This window comes from Mobula hypostoma, chromosome 30 (genome assembly GCF_963921235.1).
Source record: "Mobula hypostoma chromosome 30, sMobHyp1.1, whole genome shotgun sequence".
Lineage (NCBI taxonomy): Eukaryota > Metazoa > Chordata > Chondrichthyes > Myliobatiformes > Myliobatidae > Mobula > Mobula hypostoma.
The window spans coordinates 19,861,115-19,887,774 of NC_086126.1; the positions used below are offsets into that span (position 1 = coordinate 19,861,115).

At 52.0% G+C, this 26,660-nt stretch overlaps 1 protein-coding gene across 6 annotated transcripts in view; it reads left to right on the forward strand.

The window, feature by feature from the left end:
• LOC134339794 (pyruvate carboxylase, mitochondrial-like) overlaps positions 1-26,660 on the forward strand; it is a 978,567-nt gene that overhangs the window by 77,311 nt on the left and 874,596 nt on the right. For 5 of the 6 annotated variants that reach the window (XM_063036574.1, XM_063036571.1, XM_063036570.1 and 2 more), the window contains one exon: positions 24,068-24,203. In XM_063036574.1, coding sequence (XP_062892644.1) covers positions 24,068-24,203 — 136 coding nt within the window. Of the gene's footprint in view, positions 1-4,563; positions 4,677-24,067; positions 24,204-26,660 lie in introns of those variants that run through there. The other variant, XM_063036573.1, reaches the window with a different exon arrangement.

Genomic DNA, 26,660 nt, shown 5'->3' on the forward strand with positions numbered 1-26,660 from the left:
TTGGTGTGTGGTGGACAGTATATCGACTGGCTGCATTACAGCTTGGTGTGGAAACACCAATGTCCTCGAATGGAAAATTCTACAAAAAGTAGTGGATACAGCCTAGTCCATCACGGGTAAAGCCCTCCCCATCATTGAGCGCATCTGCACGGAGCGTTGTCACAGGAAAGCAGCATCCATCATCAGGGACCCCCAACCACACAGGACATGTTCCTTTCTCACTGCTGCCATCAGGAAGGAGGTACAGGAGCCTCAGGACTCTCACCACCAGGTTCAGGAACAGTTATTACCCCTCAATCATCAGGCTCCTGAACCAGTGAGGATAACCTCAACTCTGAACTGATTCCATCGGAAAGGAGGTACAGGATCCTCAGGTCCCACACCACCAGGTTCAGGAACAGTTATTACCCTCAACCATCAGGCTCCTGACCAGTGAGGATAACCTCAACTCTGAACTGATTCCATCGGGAAGGAGGTACAGGAGCCTCAGGTCCCACACCACCAGGTTCAGGAACAGTTATTACCCTCAACCATCAGACTCCTGAACCAGCGAGGATAACCTCAACTCTGAACTGATTCCATCGGGAAGGAGGTACAGGAGCCTCAGGTCCCACACCACCAGGTTCAGGAACAGTTATTACCCCTCAACCATCAGGCTCCTGAACCAGTGAGGATAACCTCAACTCTGAACTGATTCCATTGGGAAGGAGGTACAGGAGCCTCAGGACCCACACCACCAGGTTCAGGAACAGTTATTACCCCTCAACCATCAGGCTCCTGAACCAGTGAGGATAACCTCAACTCTGAACTGATTCCATCCGGAAGGAGGTACAGGAGCCTCAGGTCCCACACCACCAGGTTCAGGAACAGTTATTACCCCTCAACCATCAGGCTCCTGAACCAGAGGGTTTAACTTCACTCAACTTCATTTTCCCCATCTCTGAACTGTTCCCACAACCTATGGACTCACTTTCAAGGAATCTTCATCTCATGTTCGCGATACTTAATGCTTATTTATTTATTATTATTATTTCTTTCATTTTGTATTTGTACATTTTGTTGTCTTTAGTTTACTGGTTGAACACCCAGCTTGGTGCGGTCTTCCATGGATTCTGTACTGCTTATTATTGCAGGCACTTATTGCAAGAAAATGAATCTCAGGGTTGTATACAGTGACATATATATTCTTTGATAATACATTTATTGTGAACTGTGAAGTGGAGCAGGAGTGGCCTTCCCATGCCATTACTTCTGGAGACAAACATGGTCTGTAAATGTTTTGTGGAGGTTCCCTTAATGAGTCAAAATGATATCATTCATTATTTGCCAGTGCCCCTGAGTGTTGACCCTTATTGGTTACTTATTGGTGGGTGTGTTGAGCTCGTCAGCCAATGTGGAAGGGAGGGCATTGCATACTTTTTCCTCGTAAATATTTTTAAAATTACAATCCGTGACAGGGTAGGGGAGGTGGTGGCGTCAGCATTCCTGAGCCGTGAGCACGCTGATGCTTCCTTCAGTTCAGGGTGAGGACATGCCTCGTGTCTAGTCTGATCACGCTTACACGAAGAAATACTGAATAATATTCAAACGAAAAAAATGAAATGTGACCCTGTGTTTGTGCTGGATGTACAGACAAGTTCTGCCGACCTGCAATTATACTAGAATTGATCGGTGTAGCAGCCTTGCTGATTCTGCAGAACCACCTTGCTCCCTTCCCCTTCTCATCGGAGCAGAAATTGGCCAGAAGGCTGTCAGGTTTTGGAGCAGAACTAGGCCATTTGGCCCATCAAGTCTGCTCCTCCATTTTTAAGTCAAAGTAAAATTTATTATCAGCGTACGTACATGTCTCCACATACAACCCTGAGATTCTTTTCCTGCAGGCATACTCAGCGAATCTATAGAACAGTAACTGTAAACAGGATCAATGGACAACCGTCTGTGCAAATACAGACACAAGTAGATAGCAATAAATAGTGAGCATGAAATAACAAGACAATGAGTCCTTAAATGAGTGTAAGTTCAAGAACCTGATGGTTGAAGGGTAAAAACTGTTCTTGAACCTGGTGATGTGAGTCCTGAGACTCCTGTACCTTCTATCTGATGGCTGATCCATTTTTCCTCTCAGTCCCAATCTCCTGCCTTCTCTCCATATCCCTTCATGCCCTGACCAATCAAGAATCTATATATAATGATTTGGCCTCCTCAGCTGCCTGTGGCAACGAATTCCACAGATTCACCATTCTCTGGCTCAAGAAATTCCTCCTCTTTTCCGTACTAAAAAGACGACCCTCTGTTCTGAGGCAGTGCTCTCTGGTTCCACACTCCCCCACTATAGGCAGCATCCTCTCCACATCCACTCTATCTGTGCCCTCTGCTCCTAGACTCCCCCACTATAGGAAACACCCTCTCCACGTCCACTCTATCTGTGTCCTCTGGTCCTAGACTCCCCCACTACAGGCAACATCCTCTCCACATCCACTCTGTCAAGTGCTTTCACCATTCCATCATGGCTGATTATTATCCCTCTCAACCCCATTCTCCTGCCTTTTCCCTGTAACCTTTGATGCTCTTGCCTATAAAGAAACTATCAGCCTCCACTTGAAGCATAACTAATGACTTGGGTATATTTAGAAATTGTGTAAAAATTGCAGATAGATTATGTATACTACCTCAATATATCTTTCTCTTTTTGAGGTAATATTCATGGGTTGGCGGGGTGGAGATGACGACTCTACCAAAGGAGGTGTGAGGTGCTCCTCCCCTCCGCTGGCCTGCAGGTCACCCTTGGGCAAGGTGTAGCACCTGCTTAGCCCCCAATCAGGGTGACGTGAAGCCGTGGGATCAGGTGGTGGATGGTCTTATGAGCAGCTGGTGCAGATCACAGGTCCTGGTTATGTGACCATTGACGCCAGGCAGACAATCTCTGAAGAGTACTGATAATGACTGGGGTCACCCGTCTTGTAAAGACACGGCCCAGAAGAAGCCAGTGGCAAAGCAGTTCTATGGAAAAATTTGCTATCACGGTCATTGTACGCTGTACAACATGGCACATTCCTGTGGCAGTAGTGTACGAGAGAGAGAGGGAGATCAGCCAAACGGAGCTGAACACCTGCTCAACTTCCATTCTCGTTGTCATTGATTTCAATCTTGTTCAACGTTTTAATCAGTGAGAGGGTCGAGAATTGGAGCCGACCGTGGGTTCGCACACCACATGATCTCTGATCATGGCCCCATAACTCAGAAAGGATGTGTTGACATTGGAGAGGGTCCAGAGGTGGTTCATGAGGTTGATTCCGGGAATGAAGGGGTGAACGTATGAGAAGTGTTCAGCGGCTTTGGGTCTGTACTCACTGGAATTTAGAAGAAGCGGAGGGTGGGAGGGGGGGATCTCATTGAAACTTACCAAATGTTGAAAGGTGTAGATAAAGTGGATGTGGATAGGGTGTTTCCCATGGTGGGAGTCTCCAGAACTAGAGGGCACAGCCTCAAAACTGAGGGGCGACCTTTTAGAACAGAGATAAGGAGGAATTTTATTTAACCAGAGCATAGTGAGTCGTGGAATGCTCTGCTACCGACTGTGGTGGAGGCCGAGTCCATGCGAATACTTAAGGCGGAAGCTGGTAGTTTCCTGATCGGTCAGAGTGTCAAAGAATTTGGTGAGAAGGCAGGTGTATGGGGTTGAGTGGGATCTGGGATCAGCCATGATGGAATGAATGGCCTGATTATACTCCTTTCTCTTATTAGGCCACACACTCTGTTCTCAACCGCGCTGAATTCCCTTGGAGTCAGCAAAATTGCCAGATTGCTCAGTTAGCCCAAAATCACATTATCATGGTGTAAGTTATGGGCTCCCATTGAACATGGATCAGTAGTAGAAGTAGACTTGGAAGAAGGAGGAGATGAAGTAGTAGTTTTATGAACTGTCCACAGGACATAGCCACTTGTCGTGTTGGTCATTGGTGAATTCTGAGACCAAGAGAGTGAAACTGCCCAGGTGCAGTGGGTATTCCACTTTAATAACCCTCCCGCACAGGTTCCCTGTCATTGTCGGACACGATGGACAGCCACCACATTTCGATCTGGATTCCATCCTGACCTCTGGCCCTGTTTGTGTGTGTGTGTGTGTGTGTGTGTGTGTGTGGGGAGGGGGGTGCACGTTTTCCCTGCGATCCCATGAGTTTCACCCCCCAGGAAACCCTTTGGGGTCACAGGGAAAATGTGCATCGTCCAAACACACAAACTGGGCCAGAGGTCAGCATCTTGCTCCCACACCCTGAAGGTATGGTGACTGGATAATTGGCTTTCATAAATCACTCCTGATGATGGTGAGTGACAGGGGAATCCGTGAAGGCAGGCATGTGTGAGAGAACAGGTGATGGGGAATCTGAGAGGCTGGCAGATTCACTTGCCCGAACAACTGCCTGTCTGCATCGTAGGGTAGCAGGAGGGAATGGGCAGAAGAGAAAAAAACAATCCCTGGTCCAGATACCAGGCTGACTCATTATTTGCTGCAGGTAAAGCTGAGGTCTGTTTGGTTAGTTGACAACAGACACGTGTACTGTGCCCACAGTGGAACGTGGGAGCTGTGTTCAGAGTTCACGTGTGGCTGAGCCAGGTTCTATATCACTGTCCAGTGTTTCACTCTCGGCTGCTGGCTGGGACCTTCAAAGTTCACAGTAAGTAAGACTTATCCTCTGATGCCACGATCTAAAGGTTGTAGAAGTGGAAGGTTTGAACCTGTTGGACTGGATTGTGGAAAAATTATGCATTAAAGCTGACTTGTGATGCAGGAAATGGGTACATTTAACTGAAATAGTCGGCCCTTGACTGGAATTGTGAGAGTATTAGAGAACTGTGCCTTAGTAAAGGTTTTGGTAGAGGAATTTGTCAGGGATGAGAGTTATCCGGTTCAGATAGAAGTGTTTAAAGGTAGTCACAATCAGAATCAGGTTTATTACCGCTGTCTTTGACGTGAAATTTGCTCTTTCTGCACCGTTATGTGACTGTACGTGTATTAGTCATTTTCTTTTTTGGGTTTCTGAAGGAGGGCAATCCGCCTGCCTCTTCAGGCTTGCAGAAAACACAAGAGATTTTGCAGATGCTGGAAATCCAGAGCAACACACGCAGATGGTTTGGCACATACTAGATGGGACAGTTTCTGTGCTGTACTTTTCTATGACTCTAAAATGCTAGAGAACCTTAGCAGGTCAGGCAGCATCCATGAAGAGGGAAAAAGAGTCAACATTTCAGGCTAAGACTCTTCAACTGGACTGGAAAGAAGAGGCCAGACTGAAAAGGTGGGGGACAGGGAGAGGAGTGCAAGTTGGCAGGCCCCCACCCACCTACCTTCCCCTTCACCTGATCTCACCTATCACCTTCCAGCTTGCACTCCTTCCCCTCGCCCCAACTACTTATTCTGGCTTCTGTCCCCTTCCTTTCCATTCCTGATGAAGGGTCTTGGACGAAAATGCTAGCCCTTTACTCCCGTCCATGGATGCTGCCTGACCTACAGAGTCTAGTAGGCAGCCGTCGATCCTGGGGGATCATGGGTTTGCGCCTCTGGTGGACTGTGTCCTCTCCAGGGTGGGAAGATTTGAAGAACTGGCTGTTGCCCATGCAGTGGGTTCCCCCTCTTCACGTCACTGATGTAGTCCAAGGGAAGGGCAAGCACCGATAACAGCTTGGCACCAGTGTTGTCGCAGAGGTTACCAGAGTGAAGTTGTAAACAACATCAAACTGCCATCGGGACCCCAGATTTCTTCCTCGTGGTTTACTTCTGAAGCCTTTCCCGTGGGTGGGTATGACCACAAAGCAGCAGAGGTTTCCTTCTTCTAGACGGGCTGCCGTCCAAGGCTGACAAGCAACTGGTTTTGAGGTACCAGTGATCCACATCAGCCCATCTCTTGTCAGTGGAAACAGTTCCGCTGGGCCTAGTAGCTAAACCAAGTGTGAAGGCCAAGAGTTGGACTTGGTTGTCAGAGGCTGTTGGAGACGCACGTCATTTGGAGCACCTTATAGGTAGAGGGAGCTTATCCCCACTACCACCCCTCCACCCCTCGCTATGACAGCCTTAGGAACCACCTGAGTACCTCCAGCATTTTGTGTGTGATGCCTTGTTTCTATTTCATTTCTTCCTGCTGAGTCATGGTTGTTACTGGGAACTTTGGATCATTAATTAGACCCAACTGTCCCTAGTTCCAGTCCAAACTCCCTTCAGCCCGGCTCCTAGGCTCTTCTTGTTTGCTTGACCCATCATCAGGTTCCCTCACCATTTTCCTGGAATATTCAAGACGTCCGTTTTCCCTCATTCTGGAGCAAACCCTTCAGAAGAAATAGTTTCGAACTAACCTAGCAATTTCTTCTGGAACGCTAATCATAACGTCTGCCTATCGGCCATCTCCAACTTCTGATTGCTTGTTATTTTAGGTCTCCTTCACATTCACACCCTGACCGTTTGTCCCTGGTCTTCTCCATTGCTAAGGAAATGCTAAACGTACAGTAAATGAGAAGAGCCACATATCATATTGTGCCTGATTAGCTTACAACCCAACAGTATGAACACTGCATTCTCCAACTTCAGATAACCCAATCCCCCTGTTATCTACTCCCATGCATTCTCACTCCCCTCTCGTTCCCCTCTCACACTCCCTCTCGCACCCCCTCTCACACACCCCTTCTCACACCCCCTCTCGCTGCCCTCTCGCACCCCCTCTCACACAGCCTCTCGCTGCCCTCTCGCACCCCCCTCGCTCCTCTCACACCCCTTCTCCCACCCCCTCTCGCTGCCCTCTCACACCCCCTCCTGCTCCCCTCTCGCTGCCCTCTCACACCCCCTCTCGCTGCCCTCTCGCTCCTCTCACACCCGCTCTAGCTACCCTCTCGCTCCTCTCACACCCGCTCTCACACCCCCTCACACCCCCTCTCGCTGCCCTCTCACACCCCCTCTCGCTCTCCTCTTGCTCTCCTCTCGCACCCCCTCTCGCACCCCCTCTCACACCCCCTCTCGCTCCCCCTCTCACTCCCCCTCTCACACCCCCTCTCGCTCCCCTCACACCCCCTCTCGTTCACCTCTCGCACCCCCTCTCGCACCCCCTCTCGCACCCCCTCTCACTCCCCCTCACACTCCCTCTCGCTGCCCTCTCACTCCTCTCACACCCCCTCTCGTTCACCTCTCGTTCACCTCTCGCTCCCCTCTCACACCCCCTCTCGCTCCCCTCTCGCTCCCCTCTCGCACCCCCTCTTGCACCCCCTCTCGCTCCCCTCTCACACCCCCTCTCGCTGCCCTCTCACACCCCCTCTTGCACCCCCCTCACTCCCCTCTCGCTCCCCCTCTCACTCCCCCTCTCACACCCCCTCTCGCTCCCCTCACACCCCCTCTCGTTCACCTCTCGCACCCCCTCTCGCACCCCCTCTCACTCCCCCTCACACTCCCTCTCGCTGCCCTCTCACTCCTCTCACACCCCCTCTCGCTCCCCTCTCGCTCCCCTCTCGCACCCCCTCTTGCACCCCCTCTCGCTCCCCTCTCACACCCCCTCTCGCTGCCCTCTCACACCCCCTCTTGCACCCCCCTCACTCCCCTCTCGCTCCCCCTCTCGCTCCCCCTCTCACACCCCCTCTCGCTCCCCCTCTCACACCCCCTCTCGCTCCCCTCACACCCCCTCTCGTTCACCTCTCGCACCCCCTCTCGCTCCCCTCTCACACTCCCTCTCGCTGCCCTCTCACTCCTCTCACACCCCCTCTCGCTCCTCTCACACCCCCTCTCACACCCCCTCTCGCTGCCCTCTCACACCCCCTCTCGCTCTCCTCTTGCTCCCCTCTCGCACCCCCTCTCACACCCCCTCTCGCTCCCCCTCTCGCTCCCCCTCTCACACCCCCTCTCGCTCCCCTCACACCCCCTCTCGTTCACCTCTCGCACCCCCTCTCACTCCCCTCTCACACTCCCTCTCGCTGCCCTCTCACTCCTCTCACACCCCCTCTCGTTCACCTCTCGTTCACCTCTCGCTCCCCTCTCGCACCCCCTCTCACACCCCCTCTCGCTCCCCTCACACCCCCTCTCGTTCACCTCTCGCACCCCCTCTCGCACCCCCTCTCACTCCCCCTCACACTCCCTCTCGCTGCCCTCTCACTCCTCTCACACCCCCTCTCGCTCCCCTCTCGCTCCCCTCTCGCACCCCCTCTTGCACCCCCTCTCGCTCCCCTCTCACACCCCCTCTCGCTGCCCTCTCACACCCCCTCTTGCACCCCCCTCACTCCCCTCTCGCTCCCCCTCTCGCTCCCCCTCTCACACCCCCTCTCGCTCCCCCTCTCACACCCCCTCTCGCTCCCCTCACACCCCCTCTCGTTCACCTCTCGCACCCCCTCTCGCTCCCCTCTCACACTCCCTCTCGCTCCCCCTCTCACACCCCCTCTCGCTCCCCCTCTCACACCCCCTCTCGCTCCCCTCACACCCCCTCTCGTTCACCTCTCGCACCCCCTCTCGCTCCCCTCTCACACTCCCTCTCGCTGCCCTCTCACTCCTCTCACACCCCCTCTCGCTCCTCTCACACCCCCTCTCACACCCCCTCTCGCTGCCCTCTCACACCCCCTCTCGCTCTCCTCTTGCTCCCCTCTCGCACCCCCTCTCACACCCCCTCTCGCTCCCCCTCTCGCTCCCCCTCTCACACCCCCTCTCGCTCCCCTCACACCCCCTCTCGTTCACCTCTCGCACCCCCTCTCACACCCCCTCTCGCTCTCCTCTTGCTCCCCTCTCGCACCCCCTCTCACACCCCCTCTCGCTCCCCCTCTCGCTCCCCCTCTCACACCCCCTCTCGCTCCCCTCACACCCCCTCTCGTTCACCTCTCGCACCCCCTCTCACTCCCCTCTCACACTCCCTCTCGCTGCCCTCTCACTCCTCTCACACCCCCTCTCGTTCACCTCTCGTTCACCTCTCGCTCCCCTCTCGCACCCCCTCTCACACCCCCTCTCGCTCCCCTCACACCCCCTCTCGTTCACCTCTCGCACCCCCTCTCGCACCCCCTCACACTCCCTCTCGCTGCCCTCTCACTCCTCTCACACCCCCTCTCGCTCCCCTCTCGCTCCCCTCTCGCACCCCCTCTTGCACCCCCTCTCGCTCCCCTCTCACACCCCCTCTCGCTGCCCTCTCACACCCCCTCTTGCACCCCCCTCACTCCCCTCTCGCTCCCCCTCTCGCTCCCCCTCTCACACCCCCTCTCGCTCCCCCTCTCACACCCCCTCTCGCTCCCCTCACACCCCCTCTCGTTCACCTCTCGCACCCCCTCTCGCTCCCCTCTCACACTCCCTCTCGCTGCCCTCTCACTCCTCTCACACCCCCTCTCGCTCCTCTCACACCCCCTCTCACACCCCCTCTCGCTGCCCTCTCACACCCCCTCTCGCTCTCCTCTTGCTCCCCTCTCGCACCCCCTCTCACACCCCCTCTCGCTCCCCCTCTCACACCCCCTCTCGCTCCCCTCACACCCCCTCTCGTTCACCTCTCGCACCCCCTCTCACTCCCCTCTCACACTCCCTCTCGCTGCCCTCTCACTCCTCTCACACCCCCTCTCGTTCACCTCTCGTTCACCTCTCGCTCCCCTCTCGCACCCCCTCTCACACCCCCTCTCGCTCCCCTCACACCCCCTCTCGTTCACCTCTCGCACCCCCTCTCGCACCCCCTCTCACTCCCCCTCACACTCCCTCTCGCTGCCCTCTCACTCCTCTCACACCCCCTCTCGTTCACCTCTCGTTCACCTCTCGCTCCCCTCTCACACCCCCTCTCGCTCCCCTCTTGCTCCCCTCTCGCACCCCCTCTTGCACCCCCTCTCGCTCCCCTCTCGCTCCCCTCTCACACCCCCTCTCGCTGCCCTCTCACACCCCCTCTTGTACCCCCCTCACTCCCCTCTCGCTCCCCCTCTCACACCCCCTCTCGCTCCCCTCACACCCCCTCTCGTTCACCTCTCGCACCCCCTCTCGCTCCCCTCTCACACTCCCTCTCGCTGCCCTCTCACTCCTCTCACACCCCCTCTCGCTGCCCTCTCACACCCCCTCTCGCTCTCCTCTTGCTCTCCTCTCGCACCCCCTCTCGCACCCCCTCTCGCACCCCCTCTCGCACCCCCTCTCGCTCCCCCTCTCGCTCCCCCTCTCACACCCCCTCTCGCTCCCCTCACACCCCCTCTCGTTCACCTCTCGCACCCCCTCTCACTCCCCTCTCACACTCCCTCTCGCTGCCCTCTCACTCCTCTCACACCCCCTCTCGTTCACCTCTCGTTCACCTCTCGCTCCCCTCTCACACCCCCTCTCGCTCCCCTCTCGCTCCCCTCTCGCACCCCCTCTTGCACCCCCTCTCGTTGCCCTCTCACACCCCCTCTCGTTCCCCTCTCACACCCCTTCTCACACCCCTCTCGCTCCCCCTCTCACACCCCCTCTCGCTGCCCTCTCACACCCCCTCTTGCACCCCCCTCACTCCCCTCTCGCTCCCCCTCTCGCTCCCCCTCTCGCTGCCCCTCTCACACCCCCTCTCGCTCCCCTCACACCCCCTCTCGTTCACCTCTCGCACCCCCTCTCGCTCCCCTCTCACACTCCCTCTCGCTGCCCTCTCACTCCTCTCACACCCCCTCTCGTTCACCTCTCGCACCCCCTCTCGCACTCCCTCTCGCTGCCCTCTCACTCCTCTCACACCCCCTCTCGTTCACCTCTCGCTCCCCTCTCACACCCCCTCTCGCTCCCCGCTCGCTCCCCTCTCGCTCCCCTCTCGCTCCCCTCTCGCACCCCCTCTCGCTCCCCTCTCACACCCCCTCTCGCTGCCCTCTCGCTCCCCTCTCGCTCCCCTCTCGCACCCCCTCTCGCTCCCCTCTCGCTCCCCTCTCACACCCCCTCTCGCTGCCCTCTCACACCCCCTCTTGCACCCCCCTCACTTCCCTCTCGCTCCCCCTCTCGCTCCCCCCTCACACTCCCTCTCGCTCCCCCTCTCACTCCTCTCTCATACCCCCTTGCTCCCCTCCTGCTCCCCCTCTCACAAACCCTCTCGCTCTCCCTCTCGCTCTCCCTCTCGCACCCCCTCTCGCACCCCTCTCCCACAACCCCTCTCCCACAACCCCTCACACCCCCTCTCTCACACCCTCTCACACCCCTCCCTTCCCCGTCCCCCCTTTGGCTGTCTCGTTTGCTTCTCTCTCTCCAGGAAATCCCAGACAGCCTCGATAATGTTGAGATCTGGGCTCTGTGGAGGCCATACTGTCTGAAAACATATAAAAATTGAGGGCGCCTAAGACTTTTACACAGTATGTCAAGAAATGTGTTGTTTAGTGACAGCAGTAATATGTAATTCAAAAAAATATATTAGTTGTAATAAATTGTAGTAAGAAATATACAGTTGGGTGGTGGGGTGGAGATACGTCTCCACTAAAGGTGCTCTTTCCCTTCCCTTCACTACCCTCCAGGTCTCCCTGCTTGCCCCGCCGCCCCCCCCCCCACCGCCCCCGATCAGGGTTGTATGAACAGCCGGTGTAGATCACAAGTCCTGGTTATGTGACCACTGATGCCAGGCAGACAATCTCATAGTCATAGTCATACTTTATTAATCCCGGGGTTACAGTTGCTCCCTAAATAATAAATAGTAATAGAACTGTAAATAGTTAAATAGTAATATGTAAAATATACCAGTAAATTATGAAATAAGTCCAGGACCAGCCTATTGGCTCAGGGTGTCTGACCCTCCAAGGGAGGAGTTGTAAAGTTTGATGGCCACAGGCAGGAATGACTTCCTATGACGCTCTGTGTTGCATCTCGGTGGAATGAGTCTCTGGCTGAATGTACTCCTGTGCCCACCCAGTACATTATGTAGTGGATGGGAGACATTGTCCAAAATGGCATGAAACTTGGACAGCATCCTCTTTTCAGACACCACCATCAGAGAGTCCAGTTCCATCCCCACAACATCACTGGCCTTACGGATGAATCTCTGAAGAGTATTGATAATGGCTGGGATCACCCGTCTTGTAAAGACACTGCCCAGAAGAAGGCAATGGTAAACCACTACTGTAGAAAAAATTGCCAAGAACAATCATGGTCATGGAAAGATAAAGCAATAAGAAGATAGTGAGATATCAACACATACACACACACACACCTACCTCACTATCTGTCACACACACACTCGCACACTCACTCTCAATCTCTCACACACACTCTGTTTCTCTCTTTCACACATACTCTCTCTTTCCCAGTCACATGCACATGCGCACACACACTTCCTTTATATCTTCCTCTGTTTTGAGGTGGTATTCATGGATTGGAATTTGATGGCCTATAAAAAGTTTGATTTATAGGATTGCCCATAAAAAGTATTCCACCCCGCCTCAGGAAGTTTCCATGTTTTATTCTTTTACAACATTGAATCACAGTGGATTTAATTCAGCTTTTTTTACGTTGATCGACAGGAAAAGACTCTTCTGTGCCAAAGTGAAAACAGATCCCGACAAAGTGATCTAAGTATAAAACACAAAATAATTGATTGCATAATTACTCACCCCCTTCAAGCCAGTATTGAGAAGATTCACCTTTGGCAGCAATTACCTCCTTGAGTCTGTGTGGATAGGTCTCTATCGCTTTGCACATCTGAATACAGCAATTTTCCCCCCTTCGTCTGTCAGATTGCATGGGGGTCGTGAGTGAACAGCCCTTTTCAAGTCCAGCCAGAAATTCTCAATTGGATTGAGGTCTGGACTCTAACTTGGCCACTCCAGGACATTAACTTTGTTGTTTTTAAGCCATTCTAGTGTGGCTTTGGCTTTATGCTTGGGGCCATTGTCTTGCTGGAAAACAAATCTCCCAAGTTGCAGTTCTCTTGCAGACTGCATCAGGCATTCCTCCAGGATTTCCCTGTATGTTGCTGCATTCATTTTCTGGTTGGCTGCCAGTGTTCCTCAGGGGTCGGTGTCTGGACCGCTTCTTTTTATGTTGTATATCAATGATTTAGATGGCTTTGTTGCCAAGTTTTTAGATGATACGAAGATTGGTGGGACAGCTAGTGTTGAGGAACAGGTAGGATGGAGAAGGACTCAGACAGATTAGGAGAATGGGGAAGAAAGTGGCAAATGAAATACAATGTTGGAAAAGGCATGGTCATGCACTTAGGTAGAAGTAGTAAATCTGCAGTCTAATTTCTAAACGAAGAGAAAATCCAGAAATCTGAGATGCGAAGGGACTTGGGAGTCCTTGTGCAGAACACCCTAAAGGTTAACTTGCAGGTCGAGTTGGTGGCGAGGAAGGCAAATGCCATGTTGGCATTCATTTCAAGAGATCTAGAATGCAAGAGTAGGGATGTGATGCTGGGGCTTTATGAGGCACTGGTGAGGCCTCACTTTGAGTATTGTGAACAGTTTTGGATCCCAAATCTAAGAAAAGTTGTGCTGGCATTGGAGATGGTTCAGAAGAGGTTCACAAGGATGATTCTGGGAATGGGAAGGTTATCATATGAGGAACATTTGATGGGTCTGGGCTTGTACTCACTGGAACTTAGAAGGATGAGCGGGATGTGATTGAAACTTTTCGAATGTTGAAAGGCCTAGATAGAGTAGATGTTACCCATGGTGGGGGAGTCTTGGACAAGAGGAAGGCACAGCCTCAGGACAGAGGGGTGTCCATTTAAAACAGAAATGTGGAGAAATTTCTTCAGCCAGAGGGTGGTGAATTTGTGGAATTTGTTACTACAGGCAACTGTGGAGGCCAGGTCATTGGGTGTAATTAAGACAGAGATTATTTGGCCACATCACCAAAGGTTACGGGGAGAAAGCCAGGGAGAGGGGCTGAGGAGGGCAAAGAAGGATCAGCCAAAAGGAGCAGACTCAATGGGCCAAATGGCCTAATTCTGCTTCTGTGTCTTATGGTCTTAAGTTTGTGAAACAAATATCCTTGTTGTACTACATTTCATTATACCCTTGAATTAAAAAACTGTATGAGATTTTTCAGATTTCTTTCTAAGTGTTCAGCGTACGCATACTCCAAGAGGACAGTTAAAGAGCCATGCAGATTTTAGGCCGTGTGAAAATTCCCCACTCAGAGTAACGGTTGATCCATACAGCCGGCACGTTGGTAACAGGCTTACTATTGACAAATGTACGGAGTGACAGTGATAAGCTTGTTTTGTATGCAGTCCAGCCAGGTTATTTCTTCATGTCAGTACATTGAGGTTGAACAAGGCAAAACAGTTACTGGAAGCTGAATGAAGAGTTACTGTTACAAAATGCTTTTCAGTCAGAGAGTGAGGCGCGAGGGCCATCACATGGTGGATTATCGTACAAGAGACTCGTTGAAGAATCTGATAACAGTGGGATAGAGTTTGGCTTTTGCACCCGCGGCCCAGTGAGAAAGCGGTTGACAAGGCAGTGCTTGGCGTGGGAGGGGGATTGAGGTGACGTTGGCTGCTCTTCCCTGGCGGTGGCAAGTGCAGGCTGATTTCATGATTTTGTGATGTGCTGAGCTGCGACCAAAACTCTGTTGTTTCTTGCGATTTTGGGCTGGACGCTGTCATATTTTCTGTGTTTCACTGACAGTATGCAAATTCTTCGTGGTCAGGCCATATTTCCTTTGCCTACGGAATAAATAGTGGCACTGTTCAGTTTGATTAGTGATGGGGTCTGCATGGTTGGACAACAAAAGGCGATTGGTGACGTTTGAACAAGAAGATGAACTTTTCACACACTTGTACCTCAACCGGATAGAGCACGTGTACTTTGGAAGTTCAGTCGTCGCAACGCAATGCTAACAGAGCCCTTATCTGCTTCTGCTTCTCGGACTCTGACTGATCAAACATGGCTTTCAGACCTACAGCGTGATGTCATCTGCAATGCAGTGTAGTCAGGGGGTTTCTGTGAAAAGATAGAATTCACACATTCAGAGATACGGAGTGCACAGTCCAAACACCACAGTGTGTACAGTCCACACTCCCCAATGATCACAGTGTGTACAGTCCCCACTTCCCCAACACCACAGTGTGTACAGTCCACACTCCCCAATGATCACAGTGTGTACAGTCCCCACTTCCCCAACACCGCAGTGTGTACAGTCCACACTCCCCAATGATCACAGTGTGTACAGTCCCCACTTCCCCAACACCGCAGTGTGTACAGTCCACACTCCCCAATGATCACAGTGTGTACAGTCCACACTCCCCAATGATCACAGTGTGTACAGTCCCCACTTCCCAAACACCACAGTGTGTACAGTCCACACTCCCCAATGATCACAGTGTGTACAGTCCCCACTTCCCCAACACCACAGTGTGTACACTCCACACTCTGCAATGATCACAGTGTGTACAGTCCACACTCCCCAATGATCACAGTGTGTACAGTCCACACACCCCAATGATCACAGTGTGTACAGTCCCCACTTCCCCAACACCACAGTGTGTACAGTCCACACTCTGCAATGATCACAGTGTGTACAGTCCACACTCCCCAATGATCACAGTGTGTACAGTCCACACTCCCCAATGATCACAGTGTGTACAGTCCCCACTTCCCCAACACCACAGTGTGTACAGTCCACACTCCCCAATGATCACAGTGTGCACAGTCCCCACTTCCCAAACACCACAGTGTGTACAGTCCACACTCTCCAATGATCACAGTGTGTACAGTCCACACACCCCAATGATCACAGTGTGTACAGTCCCCACTTCCCCAGACACCACAGTGTCTACAGTCCACACTCCCCAATGATCACAGTGTGTACAGTCCACACACCCCAATGATCACAGTGTGTACAGTCCCCACTTCCCCAACACCGCAGTGTGTACAGTCCACACTCCCCAATGATCACAGTGTGTACAGTCCCCACTTCCCCAACACCACAGTGTGTACAGTCCACACTCCCAGGACACCACAGTGTGTACAGTCCCCACTTCCCAAACACCACAGTGTGTACAGTCCACACTCCCCAGACACCACAGTGTGTACAGTCCCCACTTCCCAAACACCACAGTGTGTACAGTCCACACTCCCCAATGATCACAGTGTGTACAGTCCACACACCCCAATGATCACAGTGTGCACAGTCCCCACTTCCCAAACACCACAGTGTGTACAGTCCACACTCCCCAGACACCACAGTGTGTACAGTCCACACTCCCCAGACACCACAGTGTGTACAGTCCCCACTTCCCAAACACCACAGTGTGTACAGTCCACACTCCCCAATGATCATAGTGTGTACAGTCCCCACTTCCCAAACACCACAGTGTGTACAGTCCACACTCCCCAGACACCACAGTGTGTACAGTCCCCACTTCCCAAACACCACAGTGTGTACAGTCCACACTCCCCAGACACCACAGTGTCTACAGTCCACACTCCCCAGACACCACAGTGTGTACAGTCCACACTCCCCAGACACCACAGTGTCTACAGTCCACACTCCCCAGACACCACAGTGTCTACAGTTCACACTCCCCAATGATCACAGTGTGTACAGTCCACACTCCCCAAACACCACAGTGTGTACAGTCCACACTCCCCAGATACCACAGTGTGTACAGTCCACACTCCCCTAACATCACAGTGTGTACAGTCCACACTCCCCAAACACCACAGTGTGTACAGTCCACACTCCCCAATGATCACAGTGTGTACAGTCCACACTCCCCAAACACCACAGTGTGTACAGTCCACACTCCCCAATGATCACAGTGTGTACAGTCCCAACTTCCCAAACACCACAGTGTGTACAGTCCACACTCCCCAATGATCACAGTGTGTACAGTCCCAACTTCCCAAACACCACAGTGTGTACGGTCCGCACTCCCCAGACACCACAGTGTGTACAGTACGCACTCCCCAGACACCACAGTGTGTACAGTCCACACTCCCCAAACACCACAGTGTGTACGGTCCGCACTCCCCAGACACCACAGTGTGTACAGTCCACACTCCCCAATCATCACAGTGTGTACAGTCCACACTCCCCAAACACCACAGTGTGTACAGTCCACACTCCCCAGACACCACAGTGTGTATAGTCCACACTCCCCAACATCACAGTGTGTACAGTCCACACTCCCCAGACACCACAGTGTGTACAGTCCACACTCCCCAGACACCACAGTGTGTACAGTCCACACTCTCCAAACACCACAGTGTCCACAGTCCACACACCCCAAACACCACAGTGTGTACGGTCCGCACTCCCCAGACACCACAGTGTGTACAGTCCACACTCCCCAGACACCACAGTGTGTACAGTCCACACTCCCCAAACACCACAGTGTCCACAGTCCACACACCCCAGACAGCACAGTGTGTACAGTCCACACTCCCCTAACATCGCAGTGTGTATAGTCCACACTCCCCAAACACCACAGTGTGTACAGTCCACACTCCCCAAACACCACAGTGTGTACAGTCCACACTCCCCAAACACCGCAGTGTGTACAGTCCACACTCCCCAAACATCACAGTGTGTACAGTCCACACTCCTCAAACATCACAGTGTGTACAGTCCACACACCCCAAACACCACAGTGTCTATAGTCCACACTCCCCAGACACCACAGTGTCCACAGTCCACACTCCCCAAACACCACAGTGTGTACAGTCCACACTCCCCAAACACCACAGTGTATACAGTCCACACTTCCTTAACATCGCAGTGTGTACGGTCCACACTCCCCAGACACCCCAGTGTGTACAGTCCACACTCCCAGGACACCACAGTGTGTACAGTCCACACTTCCCAAACACCACAGTGTGTACAGTCCCCACTTCCCAAACACCACAGTGTGTACAGTCCACACTTCCCAAACATCACAGTGTGTACAGTCCACACTCCCCAGACACCACAGTGTGTACAGTCCACACTCCCAGGACACCACAGTGTGTACAGTCCACACTCCCCAGACACCACAGTGTCTACAGTCCACACTCCCCAGACACCACAGTGTCTACAGTTCACACTCCCCAGTGATCACAGTGTGTACAGTCCACACTCCCCAAACACCACAGTGTTTACAGTCCACACTCCCCAGATACCACACTGTGTACAGTCCACACTCCCCTAACATCACAGTGTGTACAGTCCACACTCCCCAAACACCACAGTGTGTACAGTCCACACTCCCCAGACACCACAGTGTGTACAGTCCCCACTTCCCAAACACCACAGTGTGTACAGTCCACACTCCCCAATGATCACAGTGTGTACAGTCCACACACCCCAATGATCACAGTGTGCACAGTCCCCACTTCCCAAACACCACAGTGTGTACAGTCCACACTCCCCAGACACCACAGTGTGTACAGTCCACACTCCCCAGACACCACAGTGTGTACAGTCCCCACTTCCCAAACACCACAGTGTGTACAGTCCACACTCCCCAATGATCATAGTGTGTACAGTCCCCACTTCCCAAACACCACAGTGTGTACAGTCCACACTCCCCAGACACCACAGTGTGTACAGTCCCCACTTCCCAAACACCACAGTGTGTACAGTCCACACTCCCCAGACACCACAGTGTGTACAGTCCACACTCCCCAAACACCACAGTGTGTACGGTCCGCACTCCCCAGACACCACAGTGTGTACAGTACGCACTCCCCAGACACCACAGTGTGTACAGTCCACACTCCCCAAACACCACAGTGTGTACAGTCCACACTCCCCAGACACCACAGTGTGTACAGTCCCCACTTCCCAAACACCACAGTGTGTACAGTCCACACTCCCCAATGATCACAGTGTGTACAGTCCACACACCCCAATGATCACAGTGTGCACAGTCCCCACTTCCCAAACACCACAGTGTGTACAGTCCACACTCCCCAGACACCACAGTGTGTACAGTCCACACTCCCCAGACACCACAGTGTGTACAGTCCCCACTTCCCAAACACCACAGTGTGTACAGTCCACACTCCCCAATGATCATAGTGTGTACAGTCCCCACTTCCCAAACACCACAGTGTGTACAGTCCACACTCCCCAGACACCACAGTGTGTACAGTCCCCACTTCCCAAACACCACAGTGTGTACAGTCCACACTCCCCAGACACCACAGTGTCTACAGTCCACACTCCCCAGACACCACAGTGTGTACAGTCCACACTCCCCAGACACCACAGTGTCTACAGTCCACACTCCCCAATGATCACAGTGTGTACAGTCCCAACTTCCCAAACACCACAGTGTGTACAGTCCACACTCCCCAAACACCACAGTGTGTACAGTCCACACTCCCCAGACACCACAGTGTGTACAGTCCACACTCCCCAAACACCACAGTGTGTACGGTCCGCACTCCCCAGACACCACAGTGTGTACAGTACGCACTCCCCAGACACCACAGTGTGTACAGTCCACACTCCCCAAACACCACAGTGTGTACGGTCCGCACTCCCCAGACACCACAGTGTGTACAGTCCACACTCCCCAATCATCACAGTGTGTACAGTCCACACTCCCCAAACACCACAGTGTGTACAGTCCACACTCCCCAGACACCACAGTGTGTATAGTCCACACTCCCCAACATCACAGTGTGTACAGTCCACACTCCCCAGACACCACAGTGTGTACAGTCCACACTCCCCAGACACCACAGTGTGTACAGTCCACACTCTCCAAACACCACAGTGTCCACAGTCCACACACCCCAAACACCACAGTGTGTACGGTCCGCACTCCCCAGACACCACAGTGTGTACAGTCCACACTCCCCAGACACCACAGTGTGTACAGTCCACACTCCCCAAACACCACAGTGTCCACAGTCCACACACCCCAGACAGCACAGTGTGTACAGTCCACACTCCCCTAACATCGCAGTGTGTACAGTCCACACTCCCCAAACACCACAGTGTGTACAGTCCACACTCCCCAAACACCACAGTGTGTACAGTCCACACTCCCCAAACACCGCAGTGTGTACAGTCCACACTCCCCAAACATCACAGTGTGTACAGTCCACACTCCTCAAACATCACAGTGTGTACAGTCCACACACCCCAAACACCACAGTGTCTATAGTCCACACTCCCCAGACACCACAGTGTCCACAGTCCACACTCCCCAAACACCACAGTGTGTACAGTCCACACTCCCCAAACACCACAGTGTATACAGTCCACACTTCCTTAACATCGCAGTGTGTACGGTCCACACTCCCCAGACACCCCAGTGTGTACAGTCCACACTCCCAGGACACCACAGTGTGTACAGTCCACACTTCCCAAACACCACAGTGTCTACAGTCCACACTCCCCAGACACCACAGTGTCTACAGTTCACACTCCCCAGTGATCACAGTGTGTACAGTCCACACTCCCCAAACACCACAGTGTTTACAGTCCACACTCCCCAGATACCACACTGTGTACAGTCCACACTCCCCTAACATCACAGTGTGTACAGTCCACACTCCCCAAACACCACAGTGTGTACAGTCCACACTCCCCAGACACCACAGTGTGTACAGTCCCCACTTCCCAAACACCACAGTGTGTACAGTCCACACTCCCCAATGATCACAGTGTGTACAGTCCACACACCCCAATGATCACAGTGTGCACAGTCCCCACTTCCCAAACACCACAGTGTGTACAGTCCACACTCCCCAGACACCACAGTGTGTACAGTCCACACTCCCCAGACACCACAGTGTGTACAGTCCCCACTTCCCAAACACCACAGTGTGTACAGTCCACACTCCCCAATGATCATAGTGTGTACAGTCCCCACTTCCCAAACACCACAGTGTGTACAGTCCACACTCCCCAGACACCACAGTGTGTACAGTCCCCACTTCCCAAACACCACAGTGTGTACAGTCCACACTCCCCAGACACCACAGTGTCTACAGTCCACACTCCCCAGACACCACAGTGTGTACAGTCCACACTCCCCAGACACCACAGTGTCTACAGTCCACACTCCCCAGACACCACAGTGTCTACAGTTCACACTCCCCAATGATCACAGTGTGTACAGTCCACACTCCCCAAACACCACAGTGTGTACGGTCCGCACTCCCCAGACACCACAGTGTCCACAGTCCACACACCCCAAACACCACAGTGTGTACGGTCCGCACTCCCCAGACACCACAGTGTGTACAGTCCACACTCCCCAGACACCACAGTGTGTACAGTCCACACTCCCCAAACACCACAGTGTCCACAGTCCACACACCCCAGACAGCACAGTGTGTACAGTCCACACTCCCCTAACATCGCAGTGTGTATAGTCCACACTCCCCAAACACCACAGTGTGTACAGTCCACACTCCCCAAACACCACAGTGTGTACAGTCCACACTCCCCAAACACCCCAGTGTGTACAGTCCACACTCCCCAAACATCACAGTGTGTACAGTCCACACTCCTCAAACATCACAGTGTGTACAGTCCACACACCCCAAACACCACAGTGTCTATAGTCCACACTCCCCAGACACCACAGTGTCCACAGTCCACACTCCCCAAACACCACAGTGTGTACAGTCCACACTCCCCAAACACCACAGTGTATACAGTCCACACTTCCTTAACATCGCAGTGTGTACGGTCCACACTCCCCAGACACCCCAGTGTGTACAGTCCACACTCCCAGGACACCACAGTGTGTACAGTCCACACTTCCCAAACACCACAGTGTGTACAGTCCCCACTTCCCAAACACCACAGTGTGTACAGTCCACACTTCCCAAACATCACAGTGTGTACAGTCCACACTCCCCAGACACCACAGTGTGTACAGTCCACACTCCCAGGACACCACAGTGTGTACAGTCCACACTCCCCAGACACCACAGTGTCTACAGTCCACACTCCCCAGACACCACAGTGTCTACAGTTCACACTCCCCAGTGATCACAGTGTGTACAGTCCACACTCCCCAAACACCACAGTGTTTACAGTCCACACTCCCCAGATACCACACTGTGTACAGTCCACACTCCCCTAACATCACAGTGTGTACAGTCCACACTCCCCAAACACCACAGTGTGTACAGTCCACACTCCCCAATGATCACAGTGTGTACAGTCCCCACTTCCCAAACACCACAGTGTGTACAGTCCACACTCCCCAAACATCACATTGTGTACAGTCCACACTCCCCAATGATCACAGTGTGTACAGTCCCAACTTCCCAAACACCACAGTGTGTACAGTCCACACTCCCCAAACACCACAGTGTGTACAGTCCACACTTCCCAGACACCACAGTGTGTACAGTCCACACTCCCCAACATCACAGTGTGTACAGTCCACACTCCCCAACATCACAGTGTGTACAGTCCACACTCCCCAGACACCACAGTGTGTACAGTCCACACTCCCCAAACACCACAGTGTGTACAGTCCACACTCCCCAGACACCACAGTGTGTACAGTCCACACTCCCCAAACACCACAGTGTGTACAGTCCGCACTCCCCAAACACCACAGTGTGTACAGTCCACACTCCCCAAACACCACAGTGTGTACAGTCCACACTCCCCAAACATCACAGTGTGTACAGTCCACACTCCCCAACATCACAGTGTGTACAGTCCACACTCCCCAGACACCACAGTGTGTACAGTCCACACTCCCCAAACACCACAGTGTGTACAGTCCACACTCCCCAAACATCACAGTGTGTACAGTCCACACACCCCAGACAGCACAGTGTGTACATTCCACACTCCCCAAACACCACAGTGTCCACAGTCCACACACCCCAAACATCACAGTGTGTACAGTCCACACTCCCCAGACACCACAGTGTGTACAGTCCACACTCCCCAGACACCACAGTGTGTACAGTCCACACTCCCAGGACACCACAGTGTGTACAGTCCCCACTTCCCAAACACCACGGTGTGTACAGTCCACACTCCCCAATGATCATAGTGTGTACAGTCCCCACTTCCCAAACACCACAGTGTGTACAGTCCACACTCCCCAATGATCACAGTGTGTACAGTCCCCACTTCCCAAACATCACAGTGTCTACAGTCCACACTCCCCAATGATCACAGTGTGTACAGTCCACACTCCCCAGACACCACAGTGTGTACAGTCCACACTCCCCAAACACACTTATCTCACTCCTGGTATCTTTCCTTGTAAGTGACAGAAATTGTAAACCTGACCATTCACTTCATTTCTCCAAAAATTCAGATCTCCAAACAATCCTTCCAAGTGAGGCGGCACTCCACCTGTAAATCTCTGAGGTCCCCTCTTGTATCCCAAGTGCCTGATGCGGTCTTCTCCCATCCTAAATTCAGGGACTTCGGACATACTTCGTTTTGCATCTCCACTGCATCCGCTAGATGCCGGATTTCCCAGTGGCCAAACATTTTAATTCCACTTCTCACTCCCCTTCCCACTTGTGGGTCAGTGGCCTTCCCCGTGGAACGTGGAAGAGAGACACTTTATATTCTATCTCGCTTCCTCCAACGTGATGGTGTAAATATGCATTCCTCCTTGCTGTAAACAGTTTATTTTTTCCTTCCCTCTTTCCTCTTCTAGTTTCCACGCTGGCCTCTTACCTCTTCTCGCCTTCCGCTTGCGTCCCTCCCTCTTCCCTTTCTCCTGTGGTCCACCCTTCTGTCTCCCCCAGCCCTTGACCCTTCCCACCCATGTGGCTTCACCCATCACCTTTGAGCTGTCGTCCTTCCCCTCAACCACCTTCCTATTCTGGCATCTTCCCCCTTCCTGTCCAGTCCTGAAGGAGAGTCTCAGCCTGAAACATCGATTGTTGATTGATTTTCGTGGGTGCTGCCTGGCCTGCTGAGTTCCTCCAGTACTTTGAGTGTGCTGTAGTGGAGTTTGTTGTTTTGTGGGCAGTAAAAAATAAGGAAAGTGCACAAAAGGAAACAGATAAAACAGTGAATAAAGAGTGCAAATTCACGAAGCAGTGTCCATGGGTTCATGGACCGTTCTGAGAGCTGATAGCAGAGGGGAAAAACTGGTTGACTTTGCAATCGGTAAACATTTGCAGTGAGACTAACCGGGTTGCAATTCCTCGCGGTTTGGATTACAAGAGTTGCATGTTAAATAATTGATGCATTGTCTGTCTTTGATTACAGATGCTTCAGCTGCGATTTATCAAAGGGGGCTGCAGCCTCCTGAGGGTCAAACGGATCACCGTACTCAGTGCTGCTCTTCAGAGCAATCACAACGTGGACTACAAGCCCATCAAGAAAGTGATGGTGGCCAACAGGGGTAAGGACAGACCCACGCCCTCCCTGGAATGAGGCGGTCAACTTGGAGGCCCACCTTCTGCTGTAAACCTGCAACCTACACTCAATCTCTTTCCTTAGATACACAACGATGCCGCAGGAGGCCGTTCAGCCAGTCCAGTCCATGCTAGGTCCCACAGCAATTCTCTCAGAACCCACTTAATTTGCTATATCCCTACAGGTTGTGTCCCCAACATTCTCATCAACTCCATCCGATTAACCCACCTTCCCCTGGAGCATCTGGGGAGGCCCACACGGTGACAGGGAGAATGAGCAAACTCCACGCAGTGAGTGCCAGAGTTGGGGATCGAACCCGGGCCTTATCAGGCTGGGAGGCAGTGGCTGTACCCATGCTGCCAACCTCACTGCCATTCTCCGTATAAAGAACTCTGTCTCACAGTCCTCTTGCGCCCATCACTTAAATTCCAATTCTCCCTCAACCGTTTTGTACAGAAGTACACCCAGTGGCCACTTTATTGGGTACACCTGTACACCAGCTTGTTAATACAAATATCTAATCCCCCAATCACGAGGCAACAACTCAATGCATAAAAGCATGCAGACACGGTCAAAAGGTTCAGTTGTTGTTCAGATCAAACATCAGAATGGGGGAAAGAAATGTGATCTAAGTGACTTTGACCGTGGAACGATTGTTGGTGCCAGACAGGGTGGTTTGGGTATCTCAGAAACTGCTGATCTCCAGGAATTTTCATCACACACAACAGTCTCTAGAACTTACAGAGAATGGTGAGAAAAACAAAAAACCATCCAGTGAGCAGCAGTTCTGTGGGTGAAAATGCCTTGTTAATGAGAGAGGTCAGAGGAGAATGGCCAGACTGGTTCAAGCTGACAGTAACTCAAATAACCACACGTTACAACAGTGGTGTGCAGTGGAGCTTTCTGAATGCACAATGTGTCGAATATTGAAGTGGATAGGCTACAGCAGCAGAAGCCTCACTGGGTTCCTCTTCTGTATCCAATAAAGTGGCCACTGATTGCAATTAAAGCGTTGGAGAAAATTAAAGAATTCACTAACATCAGTAAAAAATATTTTCGCAGGTATGGGCATTCGATACTTAAGTGCATAACCTTAAAATCAATTGTAGGGTTAGGGAGCTGGAGACGTTATATAGTGATCGTTATCAATTAGGTATAACAAGTGAGTGAATCTCTTCCTTCATGGGTTTATCTTGGTCACTTTTCTTGTGACCACGACATCCTATTGGACATTGTTAATGTGGAGTGCTGCAAGTCCGATTCTCTGATTTGATTTGGCGGACGGCGAGGGAGCTGCGTGGCCTTGGTTGTGGAGGGGACTAGGCCTCAAGCCGTGGTGTTGTCTGTTTGTGACTGCCCCGGTGAGAGGCGTCAGAGTCGGTGTGCTCCACTGGAGTGCTTGACCTGGTTTAGCGTGGCATACATGTTGGGATCGGTGCTGCCCCCAGTGTTCACTTGGCAGAAGACAAGATGTTCGTCTGCAGACTGTGGCAGCTTTCATGGAATTAGGGATTTTGTATTTTTCTTCTGTCTTCTTTTTGTTATACTGTATGTGTCTTGTGCATGTATTTTGCACTCTGGTCCAGAGCACTGTTCCTGCTAATCTGCGTGGGTGCTCGGCCGTGCAGTAACTGAAACGCTTCCACGCACGTAACCTTTGTTGTTGGTCAGATGGAATTTCCTTTTATATATAATGAAAGTGTTGACTCAGAAACTTCTCAGCCATACTGTAATTTCAAATTTTTCATTTCTGAGAAAGAGAAGTCTGGTTCTATTAGGACGTTCACTGGCGTGTTAAACTTCGTGCTTAGAATCGAAGAATTTGCAGAGCTCTTGTTAGCATTGCTGGAATATTTCAAGCTTCTAGTACTGACTGCAAACGTGGATTCAGTCTTATGAATTCAATCAAAGGTAAATTCAGAAACAAGCTAGAAATGAAACATTTGGATGATCTAATGACGATTAAGAGGAATCTTCTATCTGGATGCGAAATTAATAAAGACAGACGAGAGAAGTTTACAAAGGCTGAGATTTTCTTTGTTGTCCTTTATTTCATTACACATTTCAATTAATAAATAAAATCAAAAGTAAGTGATTTGTCAATCTTCATTCTAATTATTCATAGTATGCATATTACAAATAAAAATCATTCTGGTTGAGGCATCGTGCACGTAAACAGGTCTTTCTTGAGAGGAGCAGGCTCTGTCAGTAACCGGACTTTCTGTGACACTTTTATAGGGCAGGGCACCTCTACAACCCACACTTCCAATCTCCATTGACTGGAAAACCTGACTCCAAATAGCTTTTGTAGAACCCCAGAGGTTCACATACTTTTTCCAACAAAGTCATGTAATAATTTTCCTCAATAAAAATGAACGAGTATAATGTTTTCTATGTTATTTAATTGGGTTTTCTTTGTCTAGTTTTAGAACTTGTGTGCAGA